The 18514-nt window shown below is 40.5% G+C and overlaps 3 protein-coding genes across 4 annotated transcripts in view; 2 read left to right on the forward strand and 1 right to left on the reverse strand.

The window, feature by feature from the left end:
• The first annotated feature begins 3777 nt into the window (after nt 1-3777).
• LOC145470230 (uncharacterized) lies at nt 3778-5477 on the forward strand. The gene has a single exon (XM_081454060.1). It carries the CDS (start codon nt 4326-4328, stop codon nt 4947-4949), a length of 624 nt encoding a protein of 207 aa, XP_081310186.1. The 5' UTR covers nt 3778-4325; the 3' UTR covers nt 4950-5477.
• Nucleotides 5478-6084: 607 nt separating this feature from the next.
• LOC145470232 (small ribosomal subunit protein uS14-like) lies at nt 6085-8851 on the reverse strand. Its single transcript, XM_081454062.1, has 2 exons — nt 8736-8851; nt 6085-8059 (listed from the first exon to the last, which is right to left on the reverse strand). Exons 1-2 carry the CDS (start codon nt 8833-8835, stop codon nt 7695-7697), a joined length of 465 nt encoding a protein of 154 aa, XP_081310188.1. The 5' UTR covers nt 8836-8851; the 3' UTR covers nt 6085-7694.
• A 77-nt stretch (nt 8852-8928) lies between these two features.
• The window catches only part of LOC145470227 (ankyrin repeat and IBR domain-containing protein 1-like), a 30112-nt gene continuing 20526 nt past the window's right edge, over nt 8929-18514 (forward strand). For both annotated transcript variants that reach the window (XM_081454056.1, XM_081454057.1), the window contains exons 1-3: nt 8929-9684; nt 16280-16336; nt 17340-17465. In XM_081454056.1, the coding sequence (XP_081310182.1) occupies nt 9301-9684; nt 16280-16336; nt 17340-17465 (567 nt within the window). In that variant the 5' untranslated portion in view covers nt 8929-9300. The remainder of the gene's footprint in view (nt 9685-16279; nt 16337-17339; nt 17466-18514) is intronic.

Here is an 18514-nt window from a genome sequence, read left to right on the forward strand (position 1 = left end):
TCAACACTCTGCGCACGCTCAAAAACTCGGGTCGAGCCCGCGCGTTCTCGGAACGCTCTGGACCCGACCCCGACGAAGTAAAAATCCTGTCTTTAATTGTGCACATACGTTCGAATTCAATACCAGTTCACCTGAACATACATGGAGAGAGTAACGGCGGTAACTAATGCTGGCTCACCTTCCCGCGATTTCTCCCAGAGGTTGGTGCTAATCAAAAGGATTGTGGCCTCTAGGAACGATGATAGCTTTCAGTAGTCCTTTTTTTACCTCCATATCTCGCTCTGGTCTGGCCATTTCCCTCTCGCGCTTTTTTATTTTTTATTTCGAGTTACACTCAACGCATTCTCGTCTGCAGAGACCGCTCTTCTTTTGGTCAGTACTAAGAATCGCGACCTCGGGGCTGGTTCAACACCGGAAGTCCGCGATTCACGGACCTCCCGTCAAATCTGACAAATCCAGCTAATTGGCTGAGAATTCGAAACGAAAACTCTGCGCATGCTCAGAAAATCGGGTCCGGCCAGAGGTCGCGACTCTTGGTGCTGACCGAAAGGAGCGCGGCCTCTGGGGACGAGAATGCACTCAACAGACTAAAATCTGGCCCAGCTTGATTTCTGTTTAAGGAAACTAAACTGAACTATCCGTACCTTAGATTTCATAACCCGTGACGAAGGATCATGCTCGACGTGCATCTTCAGTGCTGTTTGATGAGAGGGAAGGGGGAAAGGGGGGAGGGGTGGGGGGTCGTTGGGCAATTTTCTGGGGCATGAAATTTTTCTTCTCACCTTTAGGTTGTGCATGATTCATTTTTTGGTGGGCAATAGCTTGAGCAAGATTCTTTCTCAAGTCAAACACAGGACTTGGATAGTAGAAAGCACTTGCTCGAATTTATTTCCCATGGTTCCCATTGCACGATTTTTTTTTTTTTTCCAGCCGGTTTTGCTTTACAGGAAGCATTTTTTTTTTTTGGAATTGCCCAACCCCCACCCCACTCCCCTCAAAGAGTAATGGTTCGTCCCTTATGAGCAGTGAAGCCTATCGTGACAGGGCAAGTTATTGACGTCACTGGCGTATTCACATAATCAATGGTATTAATGGTTTTGTGTTGAGTACAAAGCTGTAGAATTAAGTTGTATTGAATCATTAGGTATTTTTAATACTCGGGTTTAGCTCTTCCGATGAATAAGCATATGTTTATTAAACAGCATGATTCGTTTTAAAAAAATTGCGTGGCCGGCGACATAAAACGCACAGGTAATCGACTAAATGCGAGTGCAATTTAAGACTTTACACCACTAATATTATTCGAAAATACTCTCAAAATATCACGAGCCTTAAGGCGAACGTTATATGAAAGAATTTTCTAATATCACGAGTAGTGTTAGTCTTTAATTGCACTTGCATTCACCCGAGTACCTGTTAGTGTGTCCTTACGGTAGTGGCTTTTCACAATGACGTCACTGCGGCCATATTGATGTTCCAAAACAGTGAAACGGCAGCCATGTTGGTGCACCGAACCAATCTCTCGGAGTTGAACTCTTTCCTTATGTAAACACTTCCTTTGTTCCAATAAATTTGCACGGGTGCTGGCCACGTGAGTGGAAACGCTCCATTACTCTTTTAATATTATATAACGAAGAACATCGAGGTTTACAATACAGCGCAAATGAACGATGAACTGGCCTGCTCTCAGCCAATCACAATCAAGTTATTTTTGTAGCTATCCACAGTTTCACGCTCTGTGAAGCTCTGATATTCGTACTCGTGTTATTGCATCATGCAAAATTGCTGCGTAAACTGCTGCGTCATGCAATAGAGCACTCCATGCCATTTGACATGATAATGTGCAAATCCTGTAGGTGCACAAGACTGAACAAAGGTACCGGCCGAAAGAGGTAGTGGCTTTTACGGTTAACGACCAATATTTTGCTCTTTTCACGGCTAACGGTTATTTATTTTCCTTACGGTTAAAGAAATCTTAGAAATTTATGTAATATTGTTTATTTTGATTACTGTAAAACATGTATAAGGTTTCAGGACCATCTTGGATGGGGAAGGTATAATCATAAGAATTGAAGACTAAGATAGCTTACTATAGTCTTGACAAAGAGATCTTGCAGGAGACTTCTACTTTTGTGGTTGACATTGCTTCACGTTAACATCTTTTGTTAACATTTTACAATTTGTTTTATTACTATTTTCCAATTTTTTACGCCTTACGGCAACATTTTTGGCCCATTTCACGGCTAACCTCATTTTCACCCTCACAGCATATGGAGCAAGTCCAGGGAAATCTCAGTTGAAAAACCTGAAATCTTGCTCAGACAAATTCAACGACCGGAAGGAACAGTTAAGAAAAAAGTTCTCGTTTTAATGAATTATCTGTTTTTATCATAGCAGACTTTTATACAGCTGACATAGATAATTCGTTTTTTCAGTTTAAATTGAATTTAAATTTAAGTTTAAGTCTAAATTTAAGATAATTCGTGTCTTCAGTTTCAATTAACTCGTTAAACTCAAGTCTCAAAACAGCATTGCAATCTAAAGAAATTGTTCCTGATTGTTTAAGATATTACTAAAGGAAGTAATTCTCGACCCTTCCGTTTTTCAAGTCGGCACCGCCACAATGGAAAATCGTCAGGTCTTATCGTACTTGATCAAGCGTTAAAGAAGCGGAGATTTTCTGCGGTGAAAACAGATTCCACAGTTATTAAACTCGATACCAAGTTCAGCTGAAAACCGAGAGAAATATTAGGCTTATTTTTTCGCTCTGTCTTCTACGGCTAGGAACCTTTGAAAAGCCTTTGTTATATTTCTCAGACAGTCACGCCGGCTCACCGAAGTCAAATCGTGTCTCAAAATACCTTGCTATAAATCTTCATGACGTCTACACATTTAAATTTAAACACGCAGTGATTCCAATTTTGATGCAATCGAACTTTCGGGAAGGGTTTTATGAAAATCGAACCTGAAAATTTCTTATTGCCCAGGTGAATGCTAAAACTCCTTTCAAGGTTAACACGTATTTCCTGTAATATAATATTTCTGAAAAAAAAATGCACGTCACCGATGCAAAACGTACATTCAAGTTTGTCGTTTCAATGTTCCCTCGTCTTTGAAAATACCTTTATTCTTGTGTCATTTTATAGTGGTTAACCATATTGCTGTTAAGTTCTTTCCTATTAAACAATTCTCTCAAGACCTGCGGTTTCCTTTGAATTGTAGATAATCAGAGATAATTTTGTACGTCCTAAAACAGGGCTGTCTATGTTAAAGACGTATTAGTTTCTTCTCGATATTTTCACTCTTGTAACTTGCCGACTTGTAAAGTTACCGAAAAGAGATAAATATTTTTGGGAATTTTTGAAAACAAATCATTGTTTCAACCTACACGGAAATAACTCCCATTTAATTCCTCCATGGTTTATTTGCCGCGAGCTTCAGCTTTCCCGTCGGAAAGGAGTTTCCTTGTTTAAAAAATACAGGAAGCCAAAAAAGGAAACCTTTAAATACTTTACCTTGAATTTGTCCTTCGCTCAGATAAAGATATTACACGTTTTGGGCGGAAAATTGATTGCTTCACACGGTGTACAGAGTTCTAGGGTTTAAGGTTGTGTCGTTGCTATCGCAGAAAAAAATACGTTTATTGTACAAATTTCAATTTCCAAGGTCGCAAATCAGTTGTATCACATGAAATAAAACTGTTTTTCAAGCTGCGCAGGTAAATTTTATGAACAATTGACATTTAATTGTTGTTATTGCCGTATTTCGCGATAATTCCAAATCTCTCGAGTTCTTGAAATAACCATGTTTTTTTAAACTTTCGATCAAAGGGTATATGTATGTTCCTTTAGTTTCCTTTGTAGTGAAACATGCTGTTTACTAAGTCTAGAGGTCATCATGGTCATTCATGTAGAGACGGGCATTGTGTACCACGGTAGAAGAGCTATCGATGGGTGGGGGAGGAAAAATGAAACTCCAGATTTTCTAATTTAATTTAAAACTTTTTCTGCGCTGATTACAGTTTTAGAGTTGGGCGAAGAGGCGCCAGTCCAAAAAAACGTGAAAATTTTGCCTCTCCTCTGCAGAATTAAAATGCTGTCTTGCCATTTTCACTAATTACTTTGTACGTGAGGTCACGCATGAGTGATGCTGCGTCAATTGAAATAAACAGAAGATTATACAAATCAAACTTCCGGCGATTCGACTCATTCCGTATTTGTTGGACATCACGTAATGTCTTAGGGAAGACAAACTGTGTCAGAAAACTTCTTAAAGAGAGAAAAACTCTTGATTAACACAGTCGTATACAGCGTGGATCTTCAGTCATGTCGGAAAGCACCACAACTTCTCAATCAAGAGTTTTGCGTGTTCTGAGATCAGCAAAATGCAAGAAAGGACTTCATATTGCGGCGATCGTGTTTGGATTTGTTTGCATTGGCGCTTGTTTCGTTCTCGCCAGTCTCACGTACATTTTATTTGGAGATTGCGACGGCTGTGAGACGAAACCAGAAGATCAATCTATGGTGAAAGTCATGAGGATTTTAGCGACTGTTTTATTTCTGTTAGGAATTCTACTTATTGCATTGTCATTGTGCTGCAAGGGAACGGAAAATAGTTTAGCACCGCAAGTCGCTGTTTCGGCGATTCCCGCGGCGGATTTGGAAAAATCTCCTGCTCCCGTACTTGCTTATAATCATATTCCTCATCGACAGGCATTTGCTGAAGATTCTGCCACGGGCTTGCCAGAATTTCTGTCTGTTGTTAACAATATTGATGAAGTAAGTAACTCTACTGCGAACGAGGGGTTCTGGACAGAGGATATAGACGGACCCGTTACTCCGCCACCAACTTACGAGGAAGCGCTTGTAATGCGATGGCCGACCGTCACTGTGAAGGAAATCAACTCACAAACTTCTGAACAAACGAACTCGATTGACACTGGATTGTGAAAACCCAGAAATATCCGAGTTGCATCGAACAACAGAAAACAGACCAAAAGATATGCGTGTTGTGGTTATTCGATGAGGACTGGTTATAAGAATTTCACGCGGTCGTTCACTAATTTTCCCTTACTTTTGTAAATAGTGTATTTAACTTGAAACGAATTTGATATTAAAAATGTTTCGCGAATTGTTTTTTGTATTAGCCAGTTTGACAGATGAGGCACTTTATAGCTCGCTACGGGCTAGCACTCCTTTCCAAATAAGATAATTAGTGACATGACATGGCAAATATCACGTGCGTCAAATGTTTTGATGAAGAATGTTATATTTTATACACTTGTTATTACAGAGATCCGAAAAAAATTGGAATTAAAATGTTCAACATCAAAACTAGATCTTTTAATGAAAATCCTGCACGTATGTAAGTTTCGCACGGAAGTCATAAAATTACGGATTTATAAAATTTCTGAAAATTTCCAAAAAAAATCAAAACAATTAACAATATAAATTTTCTATACTTGTTGCATTAACTAACTTTTAATGTTAGAGTTGAGAATTTTGTGGTAAAGTATCAGGCAGCCATAAGAAATCATGATGCATGTTCAATCTCTGTACATGTCGGGGAGAAACAAAAATCCAACAAGGGAGAAACTGGCTATTCAAATTATTTCAAACATATGATACCTCAGGGTTAAGTGGTTTGCCTTTCAAAATTGCTTTAAGCTAAGAACGTGACTACTTAAATCACCTCTTTAAATTTTTTATACAGTGCATCAACAACAATCACACAGTTTATAGCCCTGGAAATTTAAATAATTCCATTATTCCATTTGACGCAAAAGGAGATTAAAATCAATTCAGTCAACAAATAATTATTATTCGCTAAAGACTGGAAATAAAGCGTGCTCCACCTGCTATTAACAGGTTTTATGCGTTTTTTTAAAGCAACATCGCTCCGAGAAATGTTTTGGTCAGCTCCAGGCCTCTGACTTTGGGTGACAGAGAAGGGTGGCCCTGGAAACAAGTTTGCCTAACCAGTTACACAGACAGATGCACCAAAATCAACTGTTAAAATTTCTTGATGATGAGACATCTGTGCGGAGGTTTGTGAAGTGTCCATTGCTTGCTGCAACAAGCCCACTTCCCAAAACCCTTACCCTATTTATGACCAAAATCTGCAATTTTCCCTTCCCTATTTATGACCTCACCAAAAATTTGATATGCTATTTATGACCGTTGTGGCTGGCACAGTTGCCCTAAACATAATTCATGAATAGCTTTTGTTGATGGTCTTATCGATAATGATGAAATAATAGCTTCTTCTAAAAACATATCCAGTTCAACTTAGACAAGAGTGCAAAGACCATACCCTATTAATGACCAAAATGGCCGAAGTCAATACCCTATTTTATGACCAAAACGGCTGAAAAACCATACCCTTTGGGGTCGCACATACCTATATGGCCCATATAAGGGAGTTTCCGGGGGGGGGGAACTTATTTAAGTCTGGGAGGTCATAGCAGGGAGCACTGGACTCTAAAATAAGTTATCTTTAACATTGTTGTACATTCTACAAACCACAATTAACCTGAATTTGGCCAAATGATGTTGTATTTAATGGGTGAAATATTAACTCTCACAAACAAATTGTCCATGGCTCAATTCTAATATCACCTGGCTCCACTCTCTGAGTTTTTATATAAACCAAGGTGTTTGACTTGACCCTGAAAGAAGTCATACCACTCATGACAATTCTTTCAAAAATTAAGGCAAAAATAATAATTCGAATCAAGAGTACATGACGATAACATTATGTCTCAATCTTTTCCAATGTTAAGCATCCTTGTTCCCTTTTGTTTCACTTTTACCACTAAGTCTTTCTACCTAAGCAAACAGTTAAGGTCAGCACACATGAGAGGACTGGTCCCTGCAACTAGTCACGGGGACAAGTCCCATTAGCCATTTTTACCATAAAATCTAGTCGCAGGGACTAAAATTTGGTCCCTGCGAGTAGTCCCACGAATTCAAACTGGTTTGAAATTTTGGGACAAGTCCCTGCGACTTGTTCCTCAAAACGCTTCGTGTGAACTGTTCTTGGGTCAAGTCCTTGCGACCAATCGCTTCATGTAAACTCTTCAGGGGATTGGTTGCAGGGACTAGTCTCCTCATGTGTGCTGACCTTTACTATTATTTTGAAGTTTGTTTGAGGTTTGAGTTCAAAAGGTAAGTACAGTGGAACCCAGAGTTATGACCACCTTGTTAATATGGCCACCTCGTTATAACTGTCGCTCTATTCTGGCCCAAACAAAAGCTTAGTCAGTCATTATTTTATTTAAAGAACCCCTTAAATACTGCCACCCCATTGACACAGCCAGACTTTTGTGGTCTGTTGGTAACCTGATTAATGAGATACCAGTGTATATGTAGCAATGAAAAAGACAATATGTAGCAGGACTTGAAAAAAACTTGTATTCCAGCTTGCTCTTGGGACAAGAAGCTTTAAAATTTTGCTTGCCCTGGGCAAGCCTTAGTTTGCTCTTTTAATGATTTAGTTGGCAGACAAAATGCCTGATCCCTTGCCCATTGGGTAAGTGAGAGTGAAAAGTTACTTGCCCAGAAGGAGAATCTGCTTGCCCCGGATGACCGGACGACACTTTTTTCAAGCCCTGTTGTAACCAAAACTCTTTTGAAGATCAAACTAAGTCAATTAGAGTTTCACACATTTGTACAGTATACATTCGTCACTGACTTTTACCACGTCGACTTCTGCATCCCTGCAATCAAACCTTTGTCGGCATAATGGCGGAACATAATTCTTGAAATACGGTATCTTCCCACAAGACCTCGCCCCCTGTCAGTCAAAACACAACGATTACGCACACGCGTGATCGAGCTGTCTCTTGGAAGGTTTTCCAAATCCTCAGCAGCTTTCTTTCGTACAGCAGAAGGTAATATGTCATTTTTCTTTACATATCTCAAGTTGCTTCGTTCCATTTCATGTTGCTCATACAATGCTCTCCGCTTCATATCTCTTCTTCCCCATTTCTTCAGGTAATGATGTTTCAGATAAAATTTTTCCAAAGGTGTTGAGGTCTTAAATGATCTTGTCAATAGATCTTCATGTCAAAATACAAATACACAACATTATCATTAAATAAATGCAATGATGCCAGGGGGAGGGACTCCCACATGAAAAGGACAGGGGTGCTCATCAAAAATTTTAAAAAGAACCCCTTACGAGGTATCAAGATCCTGTTTTGTGGGTGTGGCTTGAATTTTTTCACCCCTAAAAGGTACCAATTCTAATAAAACACATTATCTTCTGTCATTTTTTTTTTTTTTTTGGCTCAATACCCTAAAAGGTACTGCAAAAGCTGCCATCATGGAGCTTTTGGAGCTAAAGACCCAAAGAGGTACCAAAACAATTTTTCAACCCCTAAAAGGTACGATGAGCACCCCTGTCATTTTGTATGGGAGTGCCCCCCGGGCAATGATCTTTTCATGGATGCCACAGGTTCACACAAAAACAGCACAACATAAATTGCTTTCTCACTTTCTCTCAAGCCATAGCTGGTAATATGTATTTTTCATCAAAATCCCTTAATTTCTGGACCTCTAAAAAACGTAAAAGTTCCTTTTAACTTCAAACTTGATGGCCTAGCTTTTGAAAATACCAGCATGGATAGACTGCTAGCAGTTTTGCATGGCGGCCGATCCATTGATTGCCTGATTATTTCAAGCAGCTAGGACAACTATTTTAATCATCCAGGTCATCAATATGTATGAACTTACTCGGAAGGGTAGCTGATGGAATTAATCCATGAAAACTGTATAAAATACTACCACCAACTGCACTAACATTGGCAAAACTTTGACGAAGCCACACCGCCATCTTGGTTACATTGAAATCGAGGCTATACTGCAGAGTCTTTGGCAGTCAGCGGCTGTCTTCTGTAAAATAGAGAGAAACAGAAGTTTTCCAAAACAAAGAGTTCCTTGGTTTTCTGTTCTTCACTGTTATTTTGTTTGGACTGTATTATCGCTATTTTTCGACAACAGGACGTCAAAAAGAAAGAAATACTTGTTTGACAACGAAGCGAACAAGTAAGGGATGTGTGGAAAATGAAAGCTCATGGTCGACTGATTTTTGCCAGCCACCAGGTGACTTCATAGTTTATCACGCGGAGCTTGATCTTAAAGGTTTCGTTTTGTACTTTGGATAACTCTTCTAAGTTCTACATGTCCCAGAGAAACCCGCAAGACTTGTGGATATTAGCAGCTGTTTTGTTTTTCTTTGGATTTATTTTGTCTTAATTTTACTTCGTTTCGGGATATCTACACTGATTTTAATTTACCAATGGGAAGTTCTACATCGAAATTTCGCAAATCCCTTCAACGCGGAGAAGGAGTCGAAGCCATGCACATTTATCTCAAGAACCCTGACATCAAGAGAAACCTTGACCCGAATTACAGCTTTGGAGTGAATCATGGTCACAATACAGCTCTCCATTTTGCCGCAATGCACGCCATGAAAGCATTTATACGTGAATTCTTGGAGGAAAGAGCGAACCCCAATATTCGAAATGGCGCTGGCCAAAATGCACTGCACTGTATTTGTTCAACCTACCGGCGCGGTGAGACATCGGTTGACAAAACCAGAGCAGAATGTTTGTCGAATCTACTGGGGTGGAATGCAAACCTCCAAGAGGGAACAGCGATTGAAATCGATGCTCGGGACGAGGTATGAGTTTTTAAGACCGTAATTTCATAACATAAATATGTACGCGAACGTAACTTCCGTTGAGTTAAGAGCTCTTTACTCCGATCAGTATCATGTGGCATCCTGTTATTACTTCCTGCAGCTCGTTTTTGTGGCTTGTTTTCTTCAAAAAGAAAGTCAAATGATATTGGTAATCATTTTAATTCTGGTTTTTAGCTGGAATCGCGAAACATATTTTTTAGAAGGTGCGAAGCATTTTAACAGATGAGCTCTAATAATGAAAGAAAGCTTTTACTGTTCTGAATAAGTTACTGGCGTGCTGGTCTCCGCTTGACATTCTATGTTCATATTTTATGCTGTTATCAGTGATAACTTTTATACTTGAAAACAGCAGACATCTCTATGAGTAAACCTCATGACAGCTCTAATGAAACGTACAGGTGTTTGCGAATGCTAATTAATTTTAAAAGCGTGAATTGAAAGATTTCGAAAAATTTTCTTTTCCAACCAAAATAGAAATGCATTGTTTTCCCGCAATGAATTCATTCAAACATTGGGCAGTTGTGACCAAAGTACGCACATATCCGAGAGTGCTTTTAAGAGGGTGAATTAGTGATTGTTAGTAAATGAGGCTCCACATTTCTTTCGGATGTTAATTATGGTGCAAATAGGATACCAAATTTATAGAGAGCTTAAGGTGGCAGATTCGGATGGATGCAGTAAATTATTAAACAGTATGCAAAAAACGTTTTGTTGGTCTAATAGTCTGCAACTTCTTCAATATTTCAATTCAATTAAAAATATTTGATCTGACAGGGACCAAGAACCTGATTGGTTTTGCCATTTTCAGTAGTGAACTGACAGAAATTTCACCTGGAAAAATTAGTGTTACTATTTTATAAGCTAGCTTCAAGTACTTTTTCTTGAAGTCCAAAGTTCTGATGTAACGTCCAAATGAAAAATTGATTTTACACGTGCAAAGTAGAAATTGTAGTAAAATTATTAATTTTAAAATTTCCAAAAATAATAAAAACAGAGCTAGCAATAATTATATTATTTTATGTAATAATTAAATGAATGCGCACGCTCTGATTGGTCAATCAGCTATGGTTTATTGTGCCAGTAAACTCATGGAAATTTCACGGGTCTTCTGAATTATTATATAAAAGCAATAGACCACAAGTTTCTATGGTTTATAGGCTGATAAACCACTTGGGATGTTGGAAGAACACTCGAAGAATTCCTAAATCACTCGCCTGTGGCTCGTGAGGCATGAATTCTTCAAGTGTTCTTCCAACACACGGCATGGTTTATCAGCCTATAAACCATAAAAACTTGTGGTCTATTGCTTAAATATATTATAGTATGCAAAAAAAAAGAGATATCTCGTCAGGCAAGATAGGACCTTAATGTGACACAATGATCAAGTCTATTGTGCTAACCTTTAGAGTTTAAGTGCTCTAATCTGCATTGATCAAATTTAGACATCAACACCCCCTCCCCCCCCCCCCCCTACCAGGTACATCCTGGGTGCACAATTTCATGTGCTCAGCAAGGTCACATGAGAAATTGACTCCAGTGATTGTTGGGGTGGGGCATTTGATGCCATATGAGGGGTGTAGTGTATGTCCATATATGGTATTTCCTTATTTGGAAGTGACCATGTACTTGAATAGAAGAGACCATCTAGAATGGCGGATTAAAACGTTGTGTTGTCAAATCCAGCCTCTGTTTGTTCTGCAAACACCACATTTTGGCGACGAGGATGGCGGTCACATTAAGTGGATTACCGTGCATATCTCCCTTCGACTGCATTGGGGAACCAGCCACACTGGCTCAACGCTGGGACTAGTGGAAAGCTGAGTTCGAACTATTTGTGGCAGCTTCGGGGGTTGAAGACAAAGTGCAAAAGCGAGCTCTACTTCTACATCTCGCAGGACCTGGAGTCCATGAAATTTTCAAAACGTATTCAGCTGAAGTGCGAGGAGACAACAAAGAGTTCGATAAAGCGATGAAGTGTCTCTCGGACCATTTCAAAGTGAAGAAGAACGTACCTCTAGCGAGACAAAAACTGCTTGCCAGCCAGCCGAATCCGGGTGAAAAGATCAACAACTTCGTTACGCGTTTGAAAAGTTTAGCGGAACACTGTGACTATGGTGAAGAAGAAGATAACCAGGTGAGAGATATTGTGATTTCGCATATCACGAATAAGGAACTGAAGGGCAAATTCTACCGCGAAGAAAACCTTAGTCTGACCAGACTTCTGGAAATCGTGAGCACCTATCACCATAAGGATGCCTTGGTTCTCGTAAGCGAAGAAACTGTGAATCGTACCTGGGAAGACCGAAGTAAGGGCGATAAAGGAGCGAAGAGCAAGCAGCCATGGCAAGGCAAATGTTGGAGATGCGATAAGACAGGTCACATGGCGAAAGATTGTAAAGTTTCTCGTAACCATACTTGCAGCAAATGTGGAAAACGTGGGCACATGGAGGTCTGTTGTCACACGAAACAGGATAAACGTGGCAAAGGAAGAGGCAAATCTGGAAGAAAACGAGAAGGCGTATGAACCATAGGCGACCAGCCTGACCAAGATGACGTGGAAGGAAGCGAAGTCAGTAAAGATGATGGATTCTATGTCTTTAGCACCTCAGATGGTGAGTCAAACACTTTACCTCTTATGATTGAAAGTGAACCTGTCAATGTCATCATAGACTCAGGTGCTACCTGCAACTTAATGTCTGAGCAAGTGTTTGATAAAGTGTCCAATGGAAAGCTAGAGTTGTTAGAGACTGACAGGAAAGTTTATGCTTATGCATCTCAGCAGCCGTTAAAGCTTAGAGGAAAATGCATGTTGAACATTAGTGTACCTAATACACAAACGTCGTTGAAAGCTGAGTTCTTCATAATGCCAGGCTCCGCAGACACATTGCTGGGCAGGAGCTCTTCTGAAGAATTAGGTGTCTTGAAAGTGGGTGTTTCTGTGAACGCTTGTCAACTCAAAGATGTTACTGATAAGAAGGCTGCCCTTAAGGCAAAGTACCCTCAAGTGTTTACTGGTCTTGGAAAATTGAGAAATTTCCAATTAAAACTGCACGTAGATGAAAGTGTCACCCCAGTTGCTCAAGCTATGCGAAGAATTCCGTTCAGCAGGAAACAAAAGGTTGTTGACAAACTAGAGGAACTTGAGAAGCTTGATGTGATAGAGAAAGTGAACAGTCCAACAAGTTGGATTAACCCCCTTGTTAGTGTCGAAAAGCCAAATGGTGATGTTTGCATATGTTTAGATATGAGACAAGCCAATCGAGCGATATTAAGAGAAAAACACCCTGTGCCTACCATTGAAGAGACACTGCAAGAAATTTCAGGGGCAAAAGTGTTCTCCAAGTTAGATTTGAACATGGCATTTCACCAAGTAGAACTTGCTCCAGAGTCAAGAGACATTACCACTTTTGCAGGACCTAATGGTCTTTACCACTACAAACGTCTGATATTTGGTGTCAATATGGCCACTGAGAAGTTCCAACACATCATCTGGCAGATACTCAAAGATTGCCCTGGCGCTCACAATATTCATGATGATATCCGTGTAGTTGGCGCTTCTGAAGAAGAACATGACGAAAGGTTGAATCAAGTCATGAAGAAATTAGAAGAGAGTGGCTTAACACTGAATTATGAAAAGTGCCAGATCGGCGTGAATAGCATGGAGTACCTTGGTAACGTGTTAACTGACGAGGGATTACAAGTATCTGGTGACAAAGTTGAAGCCATTGTGCAAGCACCAAGACCAAAGGACCAGTCAGAGCTGCGAAGCTTCCTTGGTTTGGCACAATATTGTTCAAGGTTCATTCCAAGCTTCGCAATCATTGCCAGCCCACTGTGGGATCTAACCAAATCACATGCCAAATGGAAATGGGGCACTGCTGAAGAGAAGGCTTTCCAAGCAGTCAAAATGCAGCTGACGCAGGCACCAGTCATGGCATTCTTCAAACAAGGAGCGGAGACCCGTGTCACCACAGACGCCTCACCAGTAGGTATCGGAGCTGTCTTGGAACAAAAGCAAGCTGATGGCCTGTACAGACCTGTACACTATGCTAGCCGAAAACTAACTCCACCCGAGGGCAGATATTCTCAGTTTGAGAGGGAGGCACTGGCGGTGAAGTGGGGCTGTGAGAAGTTCTTCCTGTACATCCATGGAAATGAGTTCGAAATTTGCACTGACCATAAGCCGCTGGTCACTGTGTTTGGTCCACATTCAAAACCACCTTCAGCCAGAATTGAAAGATGGTTGTTATACATGCAGCAGTTCAAGTTTAGCATCAGACACATCCCTGGCAGAGAAAACGCCACTGACGCATTGAGCAGATTGCCAGTAGATAGTACTCCTGATGCAGCCATCAAGCAGACAGAAGAATATGCACACAGCATAGTTGCTGATGCCATACCTGCAGCATTAGCACCCCGCCAAGTTGAGAGAGAATCAGAGTGAGACCCTACCCTGCAACTGGTTCGCCATGCCATAACTTCTGGTGATTGGTCGAAACTCCAAGGAACAACCTACAAAGCTGTTAGAAATGAACTCTGGATAATGGGACAGCTGGTTATGAGAGGAAACAAAGTTGTCATTCCAGAAAAGTTGTGGAACCAGACCATTCAACTGGCTCATGAGGGTCACCAAGGGATGGTGCGAACGAAATCTCGATTAAGAGAGAAAGTATGGTGGCCAGACCTTGACAAACAAGTTGAAAAGTTAATCCGAGCCTGCTACCCATGCCAGCTGGTTGGACCCAGACCAAAGCCAGAACCAATAAGGTCAACACCACTGCCTCAAGGCCCATGGAGTGAAATTGCTGTGGACTTAGTAGAGATTCCAAAGAAGGGACACTTGCTCGTTGTAGTTGACTATTATTCTAAGTGGCCAGAAATAGCTTTTCTGACCAAGACAGATGCAGGAAATGTGATCAAATGCATGGAGAGCATGTTTCGCACTCATGGTTTGCCTGAAACCCTCAGAAGTGATAATGGTCCACCGTTTGCTTCACGAGAATTTGAAGGATTCCTCGAGTACTTATCGATTGATCACAAGAAGGGCATCCCATATTGGCCTCAAAGTGATGGCGAAGTAGAGAGGCTCAACAAAACCCTCCTGAAGGCAATCCGAATAGCACAACTACAAGGCAAAGATTGGAAGAGAGAAGTACAAGACTTTCTTTTCCAGTATCGCAGCACTCCCCATACAGTCACTTCACTATCTCCAGCTGAGCTCCTTATGGGCAGAAAGTTAAGAGATAAGTTGCCACAGGTTAAACCTTCTCATGATCAGGCTACTGAAGCAGAGTGGCAAATTCTTCTCAGAGAAAGGTATGCTCGCAGGAAGCTAAGAGAGAAAGAGTATGCTGACTCAAAGAGACATGCCACAACAAGTGACATTGCAGAGGGCGACATGATCCTGCTACGTCAGAACCGCGAGAACAAGTTGTCACCAACATTTGAGCTCGAGCCATATCGAGTAGTAGAGAAGAATGGAAATGCAGTTATCATTGAGAATTCTTCTGGCCAAAGTAAAATGAGGAATACTGGTCACATGAAGAAGTTTGTAGACCCAGGTGCTTCAGGAACTGGGCCCCCGGCTCCGTCAAAAACAACTGACACACCCAAAGAAGGAGCTAGTTTCGAGCAAGATTCGATGGATGGAATTCAGCCGGATTCCCAAAGACAAACTGTACCTTCTGCAGTTCCAGAAAAGCCAGATAGTCGTCCAGTCAGAAAAAGAGAGAGCCCTGAGTGGATGAAGGACTTTATTTGCCAAAAGTGACTGAACTCTAAAGACTGTTTATCGTGTATCAATTGTCGACATTTTATTCATTTGTTTTGAGACATTGAACTGAAAGAGCCAAGATTAGTTCATATGTTTTTTTTATTAGACTTTGTGGAGCTCTTTATTAAGTTAGGGAGGGATGTAGTGTATGTCCATATATGGTATTTCCTGATTTGGAAGTGACCATGTGCTTGAATAGAAGAGACCATCTAGAATGGCGGATTAAAACGTTGTGTTGTCAAATCCAGCCTCTGTTTGTTCCGCAAACACCACAAGGGGGTAAGCGAAAATGTGCCTCAAAGTCATGGCCAAGTTAGAGGTTATGTCAATATATAACACTGTACTGTTCTTTGTAACATTGTGGCTCAAAAAGAAATATCTTCAAAACCCTTTTGCTCTATTTCAAGGTGAATTAAAAGTTTTGCATCTGAAAATTTAATCACTTGACTGTATGTTAATGCAATGCTGTACAAGACTTGGTGCACAGTGGAAGTTCAAAGTGGGTCTTCATGGGCGATTTGTAAAAATTCTATACCATAACTCATTTTTGCCATGCATGTCTTGAAGGTATGGGCATTTGTTTGCCTAGTAAAACCTTAAGGTGGGGCGTTTAAATTCATACCCCAGGGGTAAATTCATATCCCAGGGGTCTCAGGGGATGGGTATTTGAACAGTAGAAAAATAATGTCAAATGCCTGTGGGTTACCTTAGAAGTGGATGTTGAAGTTTCAAGTGTAAGGGAGTTATAATGTTTTGGTTTTTTTGTCTGTTTTTGTTTTTGTTTTTGTTTTTTTTTTTCAGGCTGGAAACACTCCCCTTCATTACGCCGCAAGCTCTGGACTATATCAATGTGTTCAAGTATGTACCACAGTGGTTACTTTGCTAGTAGTCTCTTCCTTTCCCCATAGCTGGCTAGTAGGTAGGCTCAATTTCTGCTGCTCTCTGGGGTGTAGCCATAGAGGGTAAGTGCAGGCTCATTTCCCAAAACAGCAGCTGGTAATTGAGCCCAGCCAGTAAGCAGCAACTGACTTGATGCAAAAACAAAGCAACCAATCTTCTTCCTCTCTCCCCATGCTTCATTTTTGTTGTTGTTTGCATAGTTATTACATTTCCACTGATACAGAGAATTCAACAAATTTAATAAGAATGACCGTTCACTGTCTAGTATTTTAGAGTAACATTGAGGGTGCTGAGAAGAACAACTTGTCAGCATTTATTTGTTGGGGTGAAAAATGGTTAAATCTAAGATTCACCAAGACCCTGAGCACCTTGTTTGATTTTAGCCAGGAGAAGGGGGGGGGAGGGGAGGGGGGGAGTTCTGTAAATCTTTTGGTACGGCTGCGGGACACTGAAGCCCTTACCCTATACTAGGCCATGATCAGCTTGTTTTGGAACCCTATTCTAGACTAGGTGCCAAAACCTCCTACTCTATCCCAGACTAGCAGAAACTTTATCACTGTCATAGTCCAACATACTGTACGCTAACTAAACCAACATCTTACAAAGTCACTTGCGAGTTGAATTTATTCCGAGGTAAAAGTGGTGCAAGCAGAACTTGAGAGGATGGCTTTCTTTCCAGTTCTCTTTGTACAGCAGTTCCCCTTCAGGGCTGTCATTAAGTGCTGTATATGCTTGATTTTTCCTTAATGTTTAGGGAATATGAAATTGCCCGTTATTGATAGAATTCACCCACAAAGTAACAAGCTTGTTTCGGGTGCAGAGAACAAGGCTACAGGTGACTGAAAACTTACTGACAGCCCTGTCCTTAGCGTGGTTGGTTCCTTTATTCAACAGATTTCACATTAAGAAAGTTTGGTCAATTTGCAGTCTAATATTCTTGCTGTTCTCTTTTTTCTGAAAGCTGTTGGTTGCCAATGGAGCGTCACTTTATGAAGAGAACAGAGATGGTGAAACAGCTTGTGATTGTGCAATAAAAAGGGGATTTAACTCCATCGCTTCTTTTCTGGAGTCAAGGATGGTTTTCTCCGTAAGTGTATTCATCTGTATAGGAAGTCTACTAACAGCTGATTCTTCTGCTTGTAACCATGAGACATAACAGTCCCCAACCAGGGGTTTCATTAGCATTTTCAGCAAGAGGCAACTGCATTTAGTTTTTAATTTACTGGTAGGCAAAAGCTTTTCATAAAAGTGAACTTCGTGATAATAAAAACCTTTCCTCTAGATGGTCAAACCAGCCGGGCAAAGTCATCCTCACAGCCCATCAATTTGCCTGGTGCCCATCCGTTAATGAAACCCCTGCCCAACAGTCTTCATGGATATAGCCAAGAGAAAAATAGTGTTCAATGAAGCCAAGCCTTTGCGTCATTGATGCAAAAAATTATCTTTTGACACAAAATGAAATTATTTAAGGAGTCATACTGATGCAAAAAAGGGCAAAAAAGGAAATAAAAGTTACCTCACATATACATGCAAGTGCTTCCAAAGCAGTGTGCAGTAACTAAAAAAAGTATGACTAATAGTCAGGCTTATTAGCCTGAAATGAGGGAGGGAAGTGACTGGCATTTCAAACTCTGTGCTCATGAGTACTTTTTTGTGTCAGGCATTCCATGTAATTCTTAGAGTGGCTGGAACCCATATTTCAATGTTCTGCAACATTTCCATTCCCAGTAATGTTTTTACCAAATTACTGCTTGGTTTGTTCTTCTTTTTAAATTTATCACGAAATGACAACAAACGCTTACTTGTTTTGGAAAAGAGAAGGGCTGCTGAAAATGATGATTGAGAAGCTTCAACAAGGAGCACAACAGTAATGGGAATGGTAATGGTTTGGTCAAGTGTCAAGTGGGACATATGACCCACTTTGACATTTTTCAAGATTGACCACTGAAAAAATTAAGCAGGCTTACATGTATTAACAATCTTAGCTGACTTTTCTGCCCTGGGCAACTTCATTTGTGAGCAGGACCTCTTAAGAGGTCATCTGACACATTGATTTTTAAAACAACACTCAATAGCTTGGTGTCCCTCCCAGAGGAATACAGCTGTAGTCCTGTTATCCATGACTTCGCTCAGTGA

Source organism: Orbicella franksi, chromosome 15 (genome assembly GCF_964199315.1).
Source record: "Orbicella franksi chromosome 15, jaOrbFran1.1, whole genome shotgun sequence".
In the NCBI taxonomy this organism is placed as follows: Eukaryota; Metazoa; Cnidaria; class Anthozoa; order Scleractinia; family Merulinidae; genus Orbicella; species Orbicella franksi.

Coding starts and splice junctions, on each gene's coding strand:
- LOC145470230 (XM_081454060.1), top strand. CDS start 4,326: ATGTCGGAAAGCACCACAACTTCTCAATCAAGAGTTTTGCGTGTTCTG.
- LOC145470232 (XM_081454062.1), bottom strand. CDS start 8,835: ATGGCGGTGTGGCTTCGTCAAAGTTTTGCCAATGTTAGTGCAGTTGGT. Junction 8,060..8,735: donor TCCATCAGCTACCCTTCCGA/GTAAGTTCATAC, acceptor TTTGACATGAAG/ATCTATTGACAAGATCATTT.